Genomic DNA, 15,867 nt, shown 5'->3' on the forward strand with positions numbered 1-15,867 from the left:
TTTTATTCATTCTCTCTCTCTTGTGAATTTTGGATAGGAGACAGTAGAGTAGACTGATCAAAATAAAAGTTCTGAGGTTGAAAAAACTCCTTTTTGTCAGTATTTTGTATCAACTGGAATCTGCCCATTAAGATGTAGATTTAATCCAGTGATTCAAAGCAAAGTGAAAATAATTAACTTAGTAAACCCATAGTAGTCTCCCTGTGTGTTTTTTTTTTTTTTTAATTTCAGGCAAAATTTATTTTAATGCAAAGAATAGCATTCTTGGGACAGTGAACAATCTCCCTGTGTTTTAACTTGAGCATTTAAAAAATCAGTTTTTATAATTTGTATATGAATTCAGGCTTGAAGATTTTTATTTCTGAACTTGCCATGTTCCTAAATCCTGAACTCGGTGGGGCCCTTCACCTTGGGAACCACCCAGCATAACCAGCGGCACAGAGGATGCACGTTTAGGATGACACTGACACCAGCACTAATGGCCCTGATTTCATTTTGGACTCCCTTGGCGGGAACCAGCGTGTCTTGAGCCCATCTTATTCTACCGTTAGGGAAAAGCTTAGGCTGAGCCCTGATCGCCCGCTAGAAAGACAGGGCGCCGGGATGCTTGCAGAGCTCTGCGGTAGTCCCCCGCGAGGCAGTGCAGCGTTTCAAGTGCATGGCTTCATCTCTCGCCTTAGCACTACCTCAGCTACTTGAACAACCTCCGCGTCCAGGATGTTTTCAGTTCGACACACAGCCTGCTGCATTATTTTGACCGCCTGATTCTCACTGGAGCCGAGGGCAAAAGCAACGGGGAAGAGGGCTACGGGCGGAGCCTGCGTTACGCCGCCCTGAACCTGGCTGCCCTCCACTGCCGCTTCGGTCACTAGTAAGTTTGTGGGCTTTTGTCGATGCAGAAATCGAAGATGCTAACTCTACATCTTAATTGAGATGCATTTCTTAAAGTAATGTATTAGAAGAGGAAGAAGAAAGAGACCAGCCCCTTCCGCTTGGACTTGTCAGTAACGGCACCAGGAGGAAGCAGTGTTGCACTGGGACAAAAGTTAATGAAAGAAAACCACCTGCCCAAGTAGGCTGCCCCCTGGTGTCACTGCTTAGCATTGCCGTCTTAGTGCACGGCCTCTTTCCTCGATTCTGAGAAAACAGCCCTTCAATGAAAAGGAAATTAGGTCATTAGGCCAGAGATTCCCAAAAGGAAATTTTGGAGGTAGTAATTGGGATGCAAAAGCTATTTTTAGTACTTTAAAGATGAAAGGAAGTTGCGCCTTTACTAGATATATGACTGCACAGGCTTACTAAAAGTCACGTTTGCTTTTGGTGGAATTTATTCTGTCTTTTGGATGCTTCTGTGTTTTTAATTAGTAAAGTAGGAAACGTGAGAAATTATTATTTAATAAATGTAAAAGTTTCCGCAGGCTCTCCTCCCCTCCCCCATGCTTTTTGCAGGGTGAGAGAGATGTAGTCTGTGCTTCAGGCATTGTTGAGTAGAGTAGAGAGTCTGTGAGGGTACTTTTTTTTTTTTTTTTGACAGGCAGAGTGGACAGAGAGAGACAAAGTGAAAGGTCTTCCTTTTGCCGTTGGTTCACTCTCCAATGGCCGCCATGGCTGGCGCACCGTGCTGATCCGAAAGCAGGAGCCAGGTGCTTCTCCTGGTCTCCCATGGGGTGCAGGGCCCAAGCACTTGGGCCATCCTCCACTGCACTCCCGGGCCACAGCAGAGAGCTGGCCTGGAAGAGGGGCAACCGGGACAGAATCCGGCGCCCCGACTGGGACTAGAACCTGGTGTGCTGGCGCTGCAAGGTGGAGGATTAGCCTATTGAGCTGCGGCGTCGGCTTGTGAGGGTACTTTTAAAATTCATGGAAAATGGTATTGGGGTAGGCATTTGGCACAACGCTTAGGGCATCTCCTGGAATGCGTGTATCCCATCTCAGAGTGCCTAGGTTTGTGTTCTAGCTCCACTTCTGGACTCCCATTGCCTGCTAGTGTGCACCCTGAGAGGCAGTCAGTAATGGCAAGTCCTTGGGCCCCTACTGCCCACATGGAAGATCCAGATTGAATTGCAGTCTCTTAACTTTGATCTGGCCCAGCTGCCCCCCATTGCAGGTGATTGTGGAATGAACCAACAGATGGAAAATTTCTCTCTTTTTCTGTCTTCCAAATAAAAATGGAAATAAATAAAAATTGAAAATAGAATTAAAAGGTAAGTTTATTTTAGTGTAGAAAATTTTTTGAAATCTGCAGTTTCTACATAGTATGCATTTTTCGTGAACTGTTTGAAGACCCTTGGTATGCATGGATTTCAAAAATGTTCTGCACCAAAATAAACAGCTATGTGTTTATAATTTTAAATTATCACAGTTTTTTATTTAAGAGAGAGATAGACAGACAGAGCTCCCGTCCACTGGTTCACTCCCCAGACACCTGCGACAGCCGGAACAGGGACACACCAGGGCCGGGAACTCCGTCCGTATCTTGCACACGGGGACTCGTCAGAACTGTCACTGCTGCCTCCCTGAGTCTGCATGTGAAGGAGGCCGCACTCATGAGCCCTGGCACTTGAACCCAGACCCTCGCAGGTGTCTTAACTGGCGTCTCAACTACCATGCCAAATGCCCTCCCCAACTCACCTGTTTTCCAGGAACATTTCGAAGTGTCCTCATACCAGTGAAAGTGCAGCGTTCAAAGTTGACCTGAGGCTTCTCTCTCCGCCTCTGTAGGCCAGGCAGTACCTGGGGAATTCTATTAGTTTCTGGTTGCTGGGTTTTAAAAGGGCAGTAGGTGAGCTGTAGCTTGTACCTGGGGGAGCATCTCAGCATGCGGAAGATGCCGTATAAATGCGGCAGGGAGGTTGAGAGCGTGTTAACCGGACAGTAAATGGTTTCTCCAGGCTTGCAGTCAAGGGCGCGTGAGAAGGGCGCAGACTGCTTCAGAGAGTGGCTGCTAGGGAAGATTGAGAGCTGCTAAGGGCGAGTTAAAGGGCAAAATGTTTTTGTTCACTCTAAGGAGGAAGTCTCCCTGTCTAGAGCACTCGAGAAAGATGCTTGTGTGGTACTCGGCCTGGACCAGGGTGTCCTCAAGGGAATTCAAGCATCGGACTAACAGTTGTACCTGAAAATGCTTAAAGCTACCCCAGTCCTCTATGATTTTGTGAGAGCTCATAGTATTTTGTGGTAACTAACTTCTTTTTGTCTGTCCAGATTTATTAAGTTCTGGATCAGTGTGTTTTAGTGTGTGTGTGTGTGCTCTTAAATAACAGCAATGCTGTGTGTGATGCACACCAATAGCGTGTGTCTGTGTGAAGAATGGCTTCCCCGGTTCAGAAGTTTCAAAAAGTGCAAGTCACTTTTTGATGCCCTTCCTTTCTGTGTTCACGACATTATCTGTGCATAGGCAGCTGACTGCACAGAACACAAATGGGGAAGTCAGTTCATGCTCAAGTTAGTGCTGTTACTCAGGTCCAGGCTTCTCTCTTTCTGGCCCTGGATCTGTGGCTGTGTAAATCTTTCTCTCTCGACTGAAAGGGTTGTGGCAATTTCTTCAAAAATAGTTGTTCACTGAGCATCTCATGTGTACTAGGTATTATAGGTTTTGGGGGTTACAGCTGTGAAAAAAAGAAAAAAAAAAAACCAAAAACCTAATACGGAGGTTGCCCTGGGAGAGAAGGGCAGTAACCAGTGCTGAACCTAGCTGTAAGCCTCGTGTGTCCGCAGGGATGGCTCAGGTTAAGGGCTGAGTGCCGGCAGAGACTACGTTCAGCTTAGGAGCGCCCTTACCCCAGATGCGTGCACGAGTTGTAAATCTGTTTATTAAGGTTGCAGGTCCGCCCTCGCTGGTCTCTGCTACTTTACTGTGCAGGCAGCTGAGGGAGTGACCTGTGGCTGGATCTGAAGAAAATACTCAAGTCAGGGAGCAGCACAGTTGACTTGTGTGTTTGAGCAGCAAGTGCTGTGGCTGCAGTCCTGAAGTCAGGAGGGGCCGAGTGAGGCCAGAGACGCCGCAGGGGTCCCGGCGTTCAGATCTCTGTAGGCAGGTGAGGATTTGGGCTTTCACGTGCCCGGAGGGACATGGCAAGCATTGTCTGGAGGCTGCAGGCCTTTCTGTTCTTTGTCTTTTTCTTTTAAAGATGTATTATTTATCTGAAAGGCAGAGTTACAGAGGGAGAGGGAGAGACAGGGATCTTTATCTTCATCTGCTGGTCCACTCCCCAAATGCCTGCAATGGCCAGGATCGGGCCAAGCTGAAACCAGGAGCCTGGAACTCTCTCTGGGTCGTCTACATGGGTGGCATCTTCTGCTGCTTTCCCGGGCCATTAGCAGGGAGCTGGGTCAGAAGTGGAGCAGCCAGGACACAACTGGGGCCCATACGGGATGCCGGAACGACAGGCCTCAGCTTAACCTGCTGCCTCACAGTGCCTGCCCCTGCTCTGGCGTTTGTAAAGCAGTGGCCATCTAGTGCATTGCAGATGTTATAATCTGTTTGCGTCTTGCTCTTTTACTGAAGACTTCAATCTGCGGATTTTCTGATCAGCAGTGATAGAAACTCAGGAGTTCTGGGGCTGGCGCTGTGGGGTGGTAGGTTAAAAGCCTCCGCCTGTGGCGCCTGCATCCCACATGGGCACTGGTTCATGTCCTGGCTGCTCCTCTTCTAATCCAGTTCTCTGCGATGGCCTGGGAGAGCAATAGAAGATGGCCCAAGTGCCTGGGCCCCTGCACCCACGTGGAAGACCCAGAGGAAGATCCTGGCTCCTGGCTTCGGATCGGCCCAGCTCTGGCCGTATTGCAACCATTTGGGGAGTGAACCAGGGGACAGAAGACCTTCCTCTCTGTCTCTTCCTCTTTCTCTATGTAACTCTACCTCTCAAATAATTAAATAAATACATAAAATCTTTAAAAAAAATGTTAATAGAAAAGCAACTCTGAAGTTCCCTTGGGTACTTGAAGTCTCTGTGTTGGCAATCCACCTTGGCTCCCTACTAGAGAAGTGTAATCTCTGGTCAGTCCTGTTTCAGCTTACTGTGTATACAGTTCTCTCAGAATCTCTCTTTGGCCTTAGTTTGGCATGCTAGGTATAGAGTTCTCTTTTCTAGCAGTAGCGTTATTTGGTTATCAAATGGTCAGTGAGGGTAAATCAAGTGATGCTTGTTAAGGACCTGCATTTGAAGATTGCTTCCTGCCCTAAAGCGGTTACAGTCTAGTGTATTGCTCTACTTTCAACATGAAACAGGTTTAAACGAAATGTAAAATATTTTTTAAAAATGTATCTAGTTTCTTTATTTGGGCAGTTGTTGAGAAAATAATTATTACCCAATTAAAGTTACTCATGTGAGGCTACTGCTTATTTTGGAAGAAGTGATATCCAGGAATTTCTGGTCCTATTTGGAGATTCTCAGTGAAATGGGGTTTGCTTGCTTGCTTTTCCTTTATAAAGATGTTCTCATTTATTTGAAAGGCAGAGTTACAGGGAGAGGGAGAGAAAGAGAGAAAGAAATCTTAAAACCGCTGGTTTATTCCCCAAATGTCCACAATGGCCTGGGCTTGGCCAGACCGAAGCCAGGAACCTAGAACCCTTCTGGTCCTCCCACATGGGTGCGTGGGCCCAAGGATTTGGGCCTCCTCTGCTGTTTTCCCAGCACATTAGCAGGGAGCTGGATTGGAAGTAGAGCAGCGAGACTTGAACCTGTGGCTATATGGGATACTGGCATCGCAGGCTGTGGCTTAACCCACTGTGCCACAATGTCAGCTGTTTGACCTGTGTTTGTAAACTTTTGTTCTGTTTCTTGTCATTAGGCAGCCCAACATTTAGAATATGGCCTGTACCATCCAGAGGATTATAAACGAGTGGATAGAATAAAATTTACACAGATTAAATAAATAGAAAGTTATATCCAGGAGTGTTTAATCGAGCCTTGCAACTTGGGGCTACAGATAGCATTTCGGTGGGTGTTTTCAGAAATGAGAGCTCAGTGAGGCTAAGTTAGAAGTATTCAGATAGAGGGGGAGTTGCGTGAGCTGGGAAAAAAACATTCAGAATGGGAATCCTCAGAATACTTTTTAAAACCAGCTTTGAAAAAGTGATAAAAGAAAAAAAATGTATGTAGAAAAAAAGTAATATATAAGGGATTGCAATGAAAAGTAAAATAGTATGTCTTCCTGCCCTTCTCGACAGCAGACAGCAGTGACAACCAGAGTAAACGTTAGCAGCAGAGATAAAGGCCAGTTCTTCATGCCTCTTAGCAGAGTCACCTCCGAAGGGGCTTGTCTCTGTCTTCACTGTTAGTGTGCCCTGTTGCTGGGGTGGCAGTGCCTCTGAGAAAATGTGCCTATAAGTAGCTGCAGCTTCCAACCTAGAGACCTGTCTTGGGTGAATTGTTCACAGATGACTTCTGCTCCCCTTGCTTGTGCTTGTTTGTGATTGTCGATGGGATGTTAATGTTTAGTCTGTCGTTAGTCAACAGGCAGAGCTCGCCCTGCAGGAGGCAATTAGGATTGCCCAGGAGTCCAACGATCACGTGTGTCTCCAGCACTGTTTGGTGAGGCCGTCCTCTGGTCTGGGAGTTTTGCTCGTGGGTTGAATTGGCCTGCGGAAGGCCCCTTTGGAATTGGGTCCTTTTGCAACTGGAGCGGAGGTCCTTAGCAGTAAAGGGGACGCGGGTTTGGTGGTCATGGGAAACCAGAAAGGACAACCCATGTTTATTGATCTTTTATTGTCACTCATGACAGCTGTTTAGCCTACAGTTGTAATGCGATTTGCCATGAAAAAAGAGTGAGCCTTTTACAAAATATCATATTTGACATTGGCATTAACAAAAAGACGTAAGCTACACCTACTGACTGTGAAACATTGGCCTTTAAAAACAGTCAGCAAGCACAAGTAGTGTAACACAGAAATGAATCACTCGACTGTCACCCGAGAATCTCAGTTCTTAATTAAAGGCCATGTGGGGCCTTCATGTTTTTTCTCTGGAGCACCTGCCATGCATAGCCCTCCCAGGTGAAGCAGATCAATGGCTTGTTTATTTCAGTTTTTTTTTTAGTGTGTTTGGCAGGTTTTATTTAAGTTCATAATTCAATAGAGGGTATTTTAGGGGATTTATTTGTCCCTTTTTAATTCTTTCTTTTGACCACGTTGGTACTTGGCTAGCAAGTTAGCCATTGTCATTGTTATGATATCTTTTGGTGATTGTCTCTTGCCAGAGCTGGCTTTATGTGCTGGGGCAGAAGAGAGCCGATAGCTATGTCCTGCTGGAGCACTCGGTGAAGAAAGCAGTGCATTTTGGGTTACCGGTAAGGCTGATCTTTCTGTGAGATTGTTCAGTAAATGGTGCTGAGCCTTTGTCTCTTCTTCCACCCACCTTTGTCATGAACCAATGGTAGATGTAGAACGGAGATTTCAGTGTGTGCTTTTATTCTTGGCATTTCATTTGACTATAATTATTAAACCACTAAATTCTGTTTGGTAGGTTTCTCTCTGTTCCCTTTATCCTAATAACATCTGTGGATGCTCCATTTATCAGCTGGATAAGAGGTCTTTCTGTAGCTTACCGAGCAACATGAACTCAGCACATACTCACTTTCAGAGATGGTAGGAAAGGCTCGTTTTTAAATCAGGGACGAATAGGGCTCGCTGCCTGCTTTTGTATGGTCTCCAAGCTAAGAATGGGTTTTACATTTTAAATCACTGGGCAGAAGAATCAGCCTACAAAGAACGCGTGTCAGAAAGTAAAGGTGGCCTGCAAAGCCTAACCTGTAAACTGTCTGGCCCTTTAAAGGACACGTTTGCTGATCCTTGTTTTGAACAGTTAGACAAGGAACCAGTACATCCGACAGGCGGATTTGTCCTTTCTCATCTTGAGTGGCAGCGAGGGAGCTGAATTACAGTCCTCAATACTCAGCAGTAGTCGTGACTGCTAGGATTTGTCACAGAAACACTTGGTGGGAACTGGACCACAGAGGCAGTGGGACTGTTTACAGCTTCTGTCCAGAAAGTCTGCAGCAAGCTTCCTTGAGTTTCAGAATGTGAGGAGGTCTTCAAAAGGTTTAGGGAAAATGTATATTATGAAAAAACTATGCATAGATTTTAAAAAACTTGCGCCGAAATACCCTTATGTCTTAATTTCATTTTCCACAGCTTTTTGAAGCACTCTCGTAATTATATGTGATAGTTTCATGCACATGCTTTTAGAATCTGTGAATTGTCCACGTGATTCACCTTTGGGAAAGGAAGCTTACACATACAAAATCAGTCTAGTGACAAAACCGGCTCCTTGAAATAAATGATAGACTTCTTAGGTAGAGTTTTTGTGGTGGATGTAAGCTTTGTTTACCGCTTTCATCCTGAAAGATTGCACCAGGAGTCAATGAGAAGAGAATGTGTTGCTCATGATAGGTGTCCTTTTTTGATCTAACACATAGTGTGCCCAGCACTGTTTGACATATATTATTTCATTGTAATCCTTACAACAATTCTTTATGATAGGTTTGATGCCCATTTTACAGATGAGGAAGCTGAGGCTTAGCTAAGAAGCTAAGTGACTGGCCCTAAGTCACACAGTAAGTAGCAGAGGCAGTGCTAAAGTCTAGGTCCATCTAATGCCAAAGCCCTGGCTCTTTCCTGTGTACCCTCTGCTTCTCTTCCAGCCCCAGATTGCAGGAACACATCTCAGATGGGTCAGGGTTAAGGTCAGGTTGTAGGTACCTTCCTTTTAAGTAGTCACTGTGCATGTGCTGAAATGTGAAATCCACCACATTTCTGAAGAGCAAAACAAATTCTGTCATGTAATCTCTATCTTGGGTCGTGGGTATATCTGTCCCCTTAGTACCTCGCCTCCCTGGGAATACAGTCCCTTGTTCAACAGAGAGCTTTTGCTGGGAAGACGGCCAACAAGCTGATGGACGCCCTCAAGGACTCCGACCTCCTGCACTGGAAGCACAGCCTGTCGGAGCTCATCGACATCAGCATAGCCCAGAAAACGGCCATCTGGAGGCTGTACGGGCGCAGGTCAGTCCGCGAGCCCGCTGCCACCGTGAGCGGGGGCTGAGCAGGTTCTGTGAGAGGCGCATGCATAAGGCTTCCCCTTTGGTGGAAGTTGTTCTCGCAGAGGAGTCATGCAAATGCTTTGTACTCTAAAGACATTTTGTATTTTGCACGGACTTGCGGTTTTTTTCCCATGCACGTTCTGACTTGCTCTGTGAAGTAGCTGGGGGGTGATCTCCATTCTGGTTCACGTATCTGATCTGCCCACAATCACAAATATACTTGAGCAGTGGCAGAGACAGGACACACGGCGGTCCTCTGACTCCCACACCTTGCTCCTCTGCTCTGAGACAAGAACCTCTCTTCCTGTTCGCAGGAGGTGTGGTCCTGTGTCTGCCCAAGTCGAGCATCCCCTGTCCCCCACAGCTGATGTAAAGAAGGCTGCTGTTCTGTTAAATGTTTCCTCTGGAATAGTTCCAGCCTCATGTTTACTTTTCCATTTAGCCATCTTGAGCTTGGAAGTAAACTTCTGAACCAGATTTTAATCCTGGAGCCCGGTCGCTACCTTACGCTTCACCTAGACAACCCACTATTTCTAGGAATTCAGTAATGAAAGGAAGTGCCTATTTTACCAGTCTTGTTTTTGTATTTCAGATAATTTTTTGGCACGGTTGTGCTCTGAAACAGCTGCAGACACTGGCCACTGCTTGCATTGCCAGAGCAGCCGGTGCTAGGATGGCATCGGGTCTGAATTTACCCGTGAAAGCTAACTAACATGCTGTGACCACAGGGGGATCGGGTGGGGTGGGGGGTGGGCGTCTGGGCGCATGGCGCTCCGGTTGTGTTAGAACCACTGCCTGTTTCCTCGGGGGCTGCACATCCAGGATGCTGTTCTGCTCTCCCTGTTGTGAGGTCAGAAGAGCAGCTGCTTCCACAAAGCCAGGACCCGTAGCGGGTGAATGTCTTGCGTTTCCACCTAAGTTAACAGTAGGGTGCGGCTCGGCAGCCTGGCTCTCCGGGCTGAGAGGAAACCTGCCCTCTCCTCACCCAGCACCATGGCGCTGCAGCAAGCCCAGATGTTGCTGAGCATGAACAGCCTGGAGTCGGTGCATTCGGGCGTGCAGCAGAACAACACAGAGTCGTTTGCCGTCGCACTCTGCCACCTTGCAGAGCTACACGCGGAGCAGGTAGGCAGGTGGCCAGGCCGCTGTGTCCCTGGAGCGATGGAGGCTCCGCCGTTTCTTGAGAAAAGCACTGGACGTGGGTCTGGTTGATGCAGGAGGCTGAAGAGTGACATCCCACGAGTGATCCTGGGCTGAGTGTGGAGTCTGCAAAGTGCATTGACCTTGGAATTCCTTTTGGCCTAGTGAGGGGGACAAGTCAGCCAGTTCCATTTAACAACAGAATAAAAAGGAGTCTTTGAAGTTCAAGGTAGTAGGGGTATGTGGGCCTGCAGGAGAGGGGAGGGTATGATGCACGGCACAGTGAGAGTGATAGTAGCATCTCCTTGTTCTCTGCGAGGCCCCGTGCTTGGATTGCTGTGTGTCGCCTTACAGAGTCTTCCAGCAGCCCTGTCAGGTCAGCTGTGTCTGTATCACTGCTCACAGGACAAGAAGCTGAGGTCCCAGGAACTAGTCCTGCACCACCTCTGATAAATGTGAGAGTCAGGTCTCCAGCCTAGGGCTGGTGAACTCCAAGGAAGGGCTGTGGGAACCGAATGTAACCAAGGAGTCTTACCTGAGTCTTTATAGAGGACAGATTAAAGGAATCTTACGCTGTTCCACAGTTTGTCTTCCTTTTACTCAAAAAATGTCTTTCAAGGAACAGAGAGTAGGGAAAACTATTTTTTGAAATCTCACTATTGGCTGGCATTGTGGCACAGTGTGTTAAGTTGTCCGCTTGTGATGCCAGTGTCCTGGCTGCTAGTTCAAGTCCCAGCTGCTCCACTTCCAATCCATCTTGCAGCTAATGCACCTGGGAAGGCAATGGATGATGGCCCAAGTGATTGGGCCTCTGCACCCAGGTGGAAGATCTGGATGGAGTTCCAGCCTCCTGGCTTTGGCCTGGCCCAGCCCCAGCCACTGTGGCCATCTGGGGAGTAAGCCAGCAGATGGAAAATCTCTCTCTGTGCTCTTCTTCTCTCTTTAACCCTGCCTTTTAAATAAATAAATAAGTTCTACTATCTTGTGAAACCAACAAATAAATAAATCCCACTATCTCATGAAACACTGTTCTGTTCTGGCTTTAATTATGTTTTCTTGATCACTGTATTTTTCATTCCCTCTTTGTGGTGTCCATGGTAGATTGCATTGTAACACTCATTGTTCCTCACTGTGCAACCTAAAGATCTTTGGATGATTTCTGCCTTTTTCAAAAGTATAAAAATACTTCCCTTGATTAAACATAGTTTAGCATTTTACAATTTTTTTTAAGATTTATTTATTTATTTTGAAAGAGTTAGAGAGAGAAACAGAGACAGAGGATCTTCCATCTTCTGGTCTGCTCCCCAGATGACTAGGGACTGGCTTGAAGCCAGGAGTTTCCTCCAGGTCTTCCTCATGGGTGGCAGGGGCCCAAGCAGTTGGTCCCATCTTCCACTGCCTTTCCCAGGCTACCAGCAGAGAGCTGGATCAGAAAGTGAATCAGCCAGGACTTCAAATCTGTACCCATGTGGGATGCCAGCCTCTCAGGCAGCAGCTTTACCAGCTGTGCTATAGCACAGGGCCCATTTTACAGCTCTTTTTACTTTTTTAAAAAGATTTATTTATTTAATTGAAAGTCAGAGTTAGAGAGAAGGAGAGGCAGAGAGAGAGAGAGGTCTTCCATCTGCTGGTTCACTCCCCAATTGGCTGCAACGGCAGGAGCTATGCTGATCTGAAGCCAGGAGCCAGGAGCTTCCTCTGGGTGTTCCCACACAAGTGCAGGGACCCAAGGACTTGGGCCATCTTCTATTGCTTTCCCAGGCCATAGCAGAGAGCTGGATTGGAAGTGGAGCAGCCGGGACTTGAACTGGCACCCATATGGGATGCTGGCACTGCAGGCAGCAGCTTTACCCACCACACCACAGCACTGGCCCCGTTACAGCTCTTTAAGTAGCTGTGTAAGCAGAGCAGATGGGAGGGCTTTGGTTGGGGGAATTCCCTGTGCCTCTGTCAGCTGCTTGCTTTCCATGCCTGTGAAGCACCACCCAAGCTTTCAGAGGTGAAGGTGGCAAACCAGTGGTGCTTGCTGCTTGCTGTCCTCCAGGAATTTTGAACATTGTTCTCTTTCTGGTATCTTCCTCTTCTTGGAACTTCCTTCTTCTTCTTTTTTTTTTTTTTTTTTAAGATTTTATTTATTTATTCGAGAGGTAGAGTTACAGACAATGAGAGGGAGAGACAGAGAGGTCTTCCTTCCGCTGGTTCACTCCCCAGATGGCTGCAACGGTCGGAACTGTGTTGATCTGAAGCCAGGAGCCAGGTGATTCTTCCAGTCTCCCACGTGGGTGTAGGGGCCCAAGAACTTGGGCCATCTGCTACGGCTTTCCCAGGCCACAGCAGAGAGCTGGATTGGAAGAGGAGCAGCCGGGACTTGAACTGGTGCCCATGTGGGGTGCCGCCTGCCGCAGGTGGAAGATTAACCTACTGTGCCATGGCGCTGGCCCCGGAACTTCCTTAGCATCACTTTTCCTCTCCTGATGCCGTGGCTGAGTGGAGTGCTTGGTAGTGAGTGGGTCAGTGCACAGTCACTTAAGTGTCTGTGTGATCCTCCTGTGACTGTTTGCCCCAGCAATTTTGCTGAGATTAATTCAGCAGGCCAGACAATTCACCTGTTTATCCCCTTGTGGCTTTTTTTTTTTTTTTTTTTTTGACAGGCAGAGTGGACAGTGAGAGAGAGAGACAGAAAGAAAGGTCTTCCTTTGCCGTTGGTTCACCCTCCAATGGCCGCCGTGGCCAGCGCGCTGCGGCCAGCACACCGCGCTGATCCGATGGCAGGAGCCAGGAGCCAGGTGCTTTTCCTGGTTTCCCCATGGGGTGCAGCCCTTGTGGCTTTTTGAAGTAGGATTCTCTCTCCTGAGCCCAACCTTATCCAGGGAACTTCAAAATGTTTATGGAAAAATGGAATTAAAAATAAGTTTATTCTGTTGCAAATAGTTTTCTGGGGGCCGGCACCACGGCTCACTTGGCTAATCCTCCACCTGTGGCACCGGCATCCCATATGGGCGCCGGGTTCTAGTCCCAGTTGTTCCTCTTCCAGTCCCGCTCTCTGCTGTAGCCCTCCTGGGCAGTGGAAGATGGCCCAAGTGCTTGGGTCCTGCACCCGCATGGGAGACCAGGAGGAAGTACCTGGCTTCTGGCTTCAGATCAGCGCAACACAGACCTTTCTGTCTGTCTCTCTCTCTCACTGTCTAACTCTCCTATCAAAAAAAAAAAAGTTTTCTGGGGCTGGTGCTGTGGTATATGGGGTAAGCCACTACCTGTGACGCTGGCATCCCATATGGGCTCTGGTTCATGTCTTGGCTGCTCCACTTCCAGTCCAACTTCCTGCTAATGGCCTGAGAAAAGCAACTCCTGGCTCCTGGCTTTGGCCTGACCCAGCACTGGCCATTGAGGCCATGTGGGGAGTGAACCAGGGATTGGTGATGCCTTTCTCTCTGCCTCTCCCTCTCTCTAACTCTTTCAAAATAAATAAATAAATCTTTAAAAATCTTTTTTCTAATCCATGCATACTTTTTTCATAATACACATTTTCCATAAACTTTTTGAAGATCAGCATGTGCAGGAATTTAAAAAATTTTTTGTGCCAAAATTAAATTCCATTTTCCATGACCTTTTCTTTCTTTCTTTCTTTCTTTCTTTCTTTCTTTCTTTCTTTCTTTCTTTCTTTCTTTCTTTCTTTCTTTCTTTCTTTTTTTTTTTACAGGCATAGTGGACAGGGAGAGAGAGAGAAAGACGGAGAGGAAGGTCTTCCTTTACCGTTGGTTCACCCTCCAATGGCCGCTGCGGCCGGCGTACCACGCCTATCCGAAGGCAGGAGCCAGGTGCTTCTCCTGGTCTCCCATGGGTTGCAGGGCCCAGGCACTTGGGCCATCCTCCACTGCACTCCCTGGCCACAGCAGAGAGCTGGCCTGGAAGAGGGGCAACCGGGACAGAATCCGGCGCCCCGACCAGGACTAGAATGTGGTGTGCCGGCGCCGCTAGGCGGAGGATTAGCCTAGTGAGCCGCGGCGCCGGCCTACCTTTTCTTTTCTTAAAGATTTATTTATTTACTTGAAAGACAGTTACAGAGAGAAAGGATAAAAAAAAAAAAACCACACACACACACACACACACACAGAAAGGGTAAGACAGAGAGAAATCTTCTGTCTGCTAGTTTATTTCCAAACTGGTCACAATAGCCAGGACTGAGCAGGACAAAACCAGGAACCTAGAACTCCATCCCGGTCTCCTGTATGGGTGGCAGGGGCCCAAATACTTCAAGCCACCATCTATTGCCTTTCCAGGTGCATTAACAGGGAGCTTGATAAGAAGTAGAACAGCCAGGACTGGAACTGGCACTCATATGGGATACCTGTGACTTAGGCGGCGGCTTAACCCTCTGTTCCACAGTGTGGGGGAGAGCCCCCCGCTTTTGAAGTGTCCTTATACCGTGGAGTAGCTTCTCTTCTGGGGCTGGCATTGTGGCCCAGTGGTTTAAGCCACTACCTATGACGTAGGCATCCCGTATGAGAACCATTTTGGGACCTAGCTGCTTCACTTCTGATTCAACTCCCTGCTAATGAACCTGAGAAAGCAACAGAAGAGGAACTAGCTCCTTGGGCCCTTGGCAACCATGTGGGACACTTAGATAGATTTCCTGGTTCCTGGCTTTGGTCTGGTATAGCCCTGGCCATTGTGGCCATTTAGGGAGTGAACCAGCCGATGGAAGATCTCTGTCTCTCCCTCACTCAGCCTTTCAAATAAATCTTTAAAAAGCACTTTGAGTTATATAGGTAGAACTTTTTTTTTCTTTTTGGAATTGAAAACTATTTTATAAAAACCTGATCTTAGCTTAATTCTTTAGGCTTGAAACTTACTCCAAGGCTATGTGTTAGAATCAGGCTTTTTTTTTTTTTTTTTTTTTTTTTTAAGATTTATGTATTTGAAAGGCAGAGTTACAGAGAGAGTGAGACATCTTCCACCTGCTGGTTCACTCCCCAAATGGCCACAACATCTGGGGCTGCGCCAGGCTGAAGCCAGGAGTCTGGAGCTTCTTTCAGGTCTCCTATGTGGATACAAGGGCCCAGGCACTTGGGCCATCTTCCGCTGCTTTCCCAGGTGCACTAGCAGGGAGCTGGATTGGAAGTGGAGCAGCCAGGACTCAAATTGGTGCCCATATGGGATGTGGTGGCTTAACTGGCTATACTACCGCGCTTGCCCACAATCAGGCTCTTTAGGTAAGATCCCGGTCTCTTATGATTCCAGCTTCCTACTAACACGTACCCTTTTCTGGCTCCTGGCTTTGGCCTGGCCCAGCCCTGGCTGTTTCAAGCATTTGCCTGGCCCAGCCCTGGCTGTTTCAAGCATTTGGGAAGTGAACCAGCAGATAGGATCTCTCTGTCTCTGTTTTTCTGTCTTTAAACTAAAATAAATATGGGGCCGGCACCGTGGCACAGAGGGTAAAACCGCCACCTGCAGTGCCTGCATCCCATATGGCTGCCAGTTTGAGTCCCAGCTGCTCCTCTTCCAATCCAGCTCTCTGCTATGGCCTGGGAAAGCAGTGCAAAATGGCCCAAGTCCTTGGGCCCCTGCACCCACGTGGGAGACCCGAAAGAAGCTCTTGGCTCCTGGCTTCAGATCAGCATAGCTCTGGCCGTTGCAGCCGATTGGGGAGTGAACCAGTGCCTTCCTTTCTCTCTCTCTCTCTCTCTC

At 47.6% G+C, this 15,867-nt stretch overlaps 1 protein-coding gene across 4 annotated transcripts in view; it reads left to right on the forward strand.

The window, feature by feature from the left end:
* Positions 1-15,867, forward strand: part of ANAPC5 (anaphase promoting complex subunit 5) — a 47,436-nt gene that overhangs the window by 15,244 nt on the left and 16,325 nt on the right. For 2 of the 4 annotated variants that reach the window (XM_002719740.5, XM_070066169.1), the window contains exons 7-11: positions 681-871; positions 6,452-6,533; positions 7,198-7,287; positions 8,859-9,001; positions 10,029-10,164. In XM_002719740.5, coding sequence (XP_002719786.2) covers positions 681-871; positions 6,452-6,533; positions 7,198-7,287; positions 8,859-9,001; positions 10,029-10,164 — 642 coding nt within the window. Of the gene's footprint in view, positions 1-680; positions 872-6,451; positions 6,534-7,197; positions 7,288-8,819; positions 9,002-10,028; positions 10,165-15,867 lie in introns of all 4 variants that reach the window. The other 2 variants (XM_002719739.5, XM_008272198.4) reach the window with 1 other exon arrangement.

The sequence above is a fragment of the Oryctolagus cuniculus genome, chromosome 21 (assembly GCF_964237555.1).
Source record: "Oryctolagus cuniculus chromosome 21, mOryCun1.1, whole genome shotgun sequence".
Classification (NCBI taxonomy): domain Eukaryota; kingdom Metazoa; phylum Chordata; class Mammalia; order Lagomorpha; family Leporidae; genus Oryctolagus; species Oryctolagus cuniculus.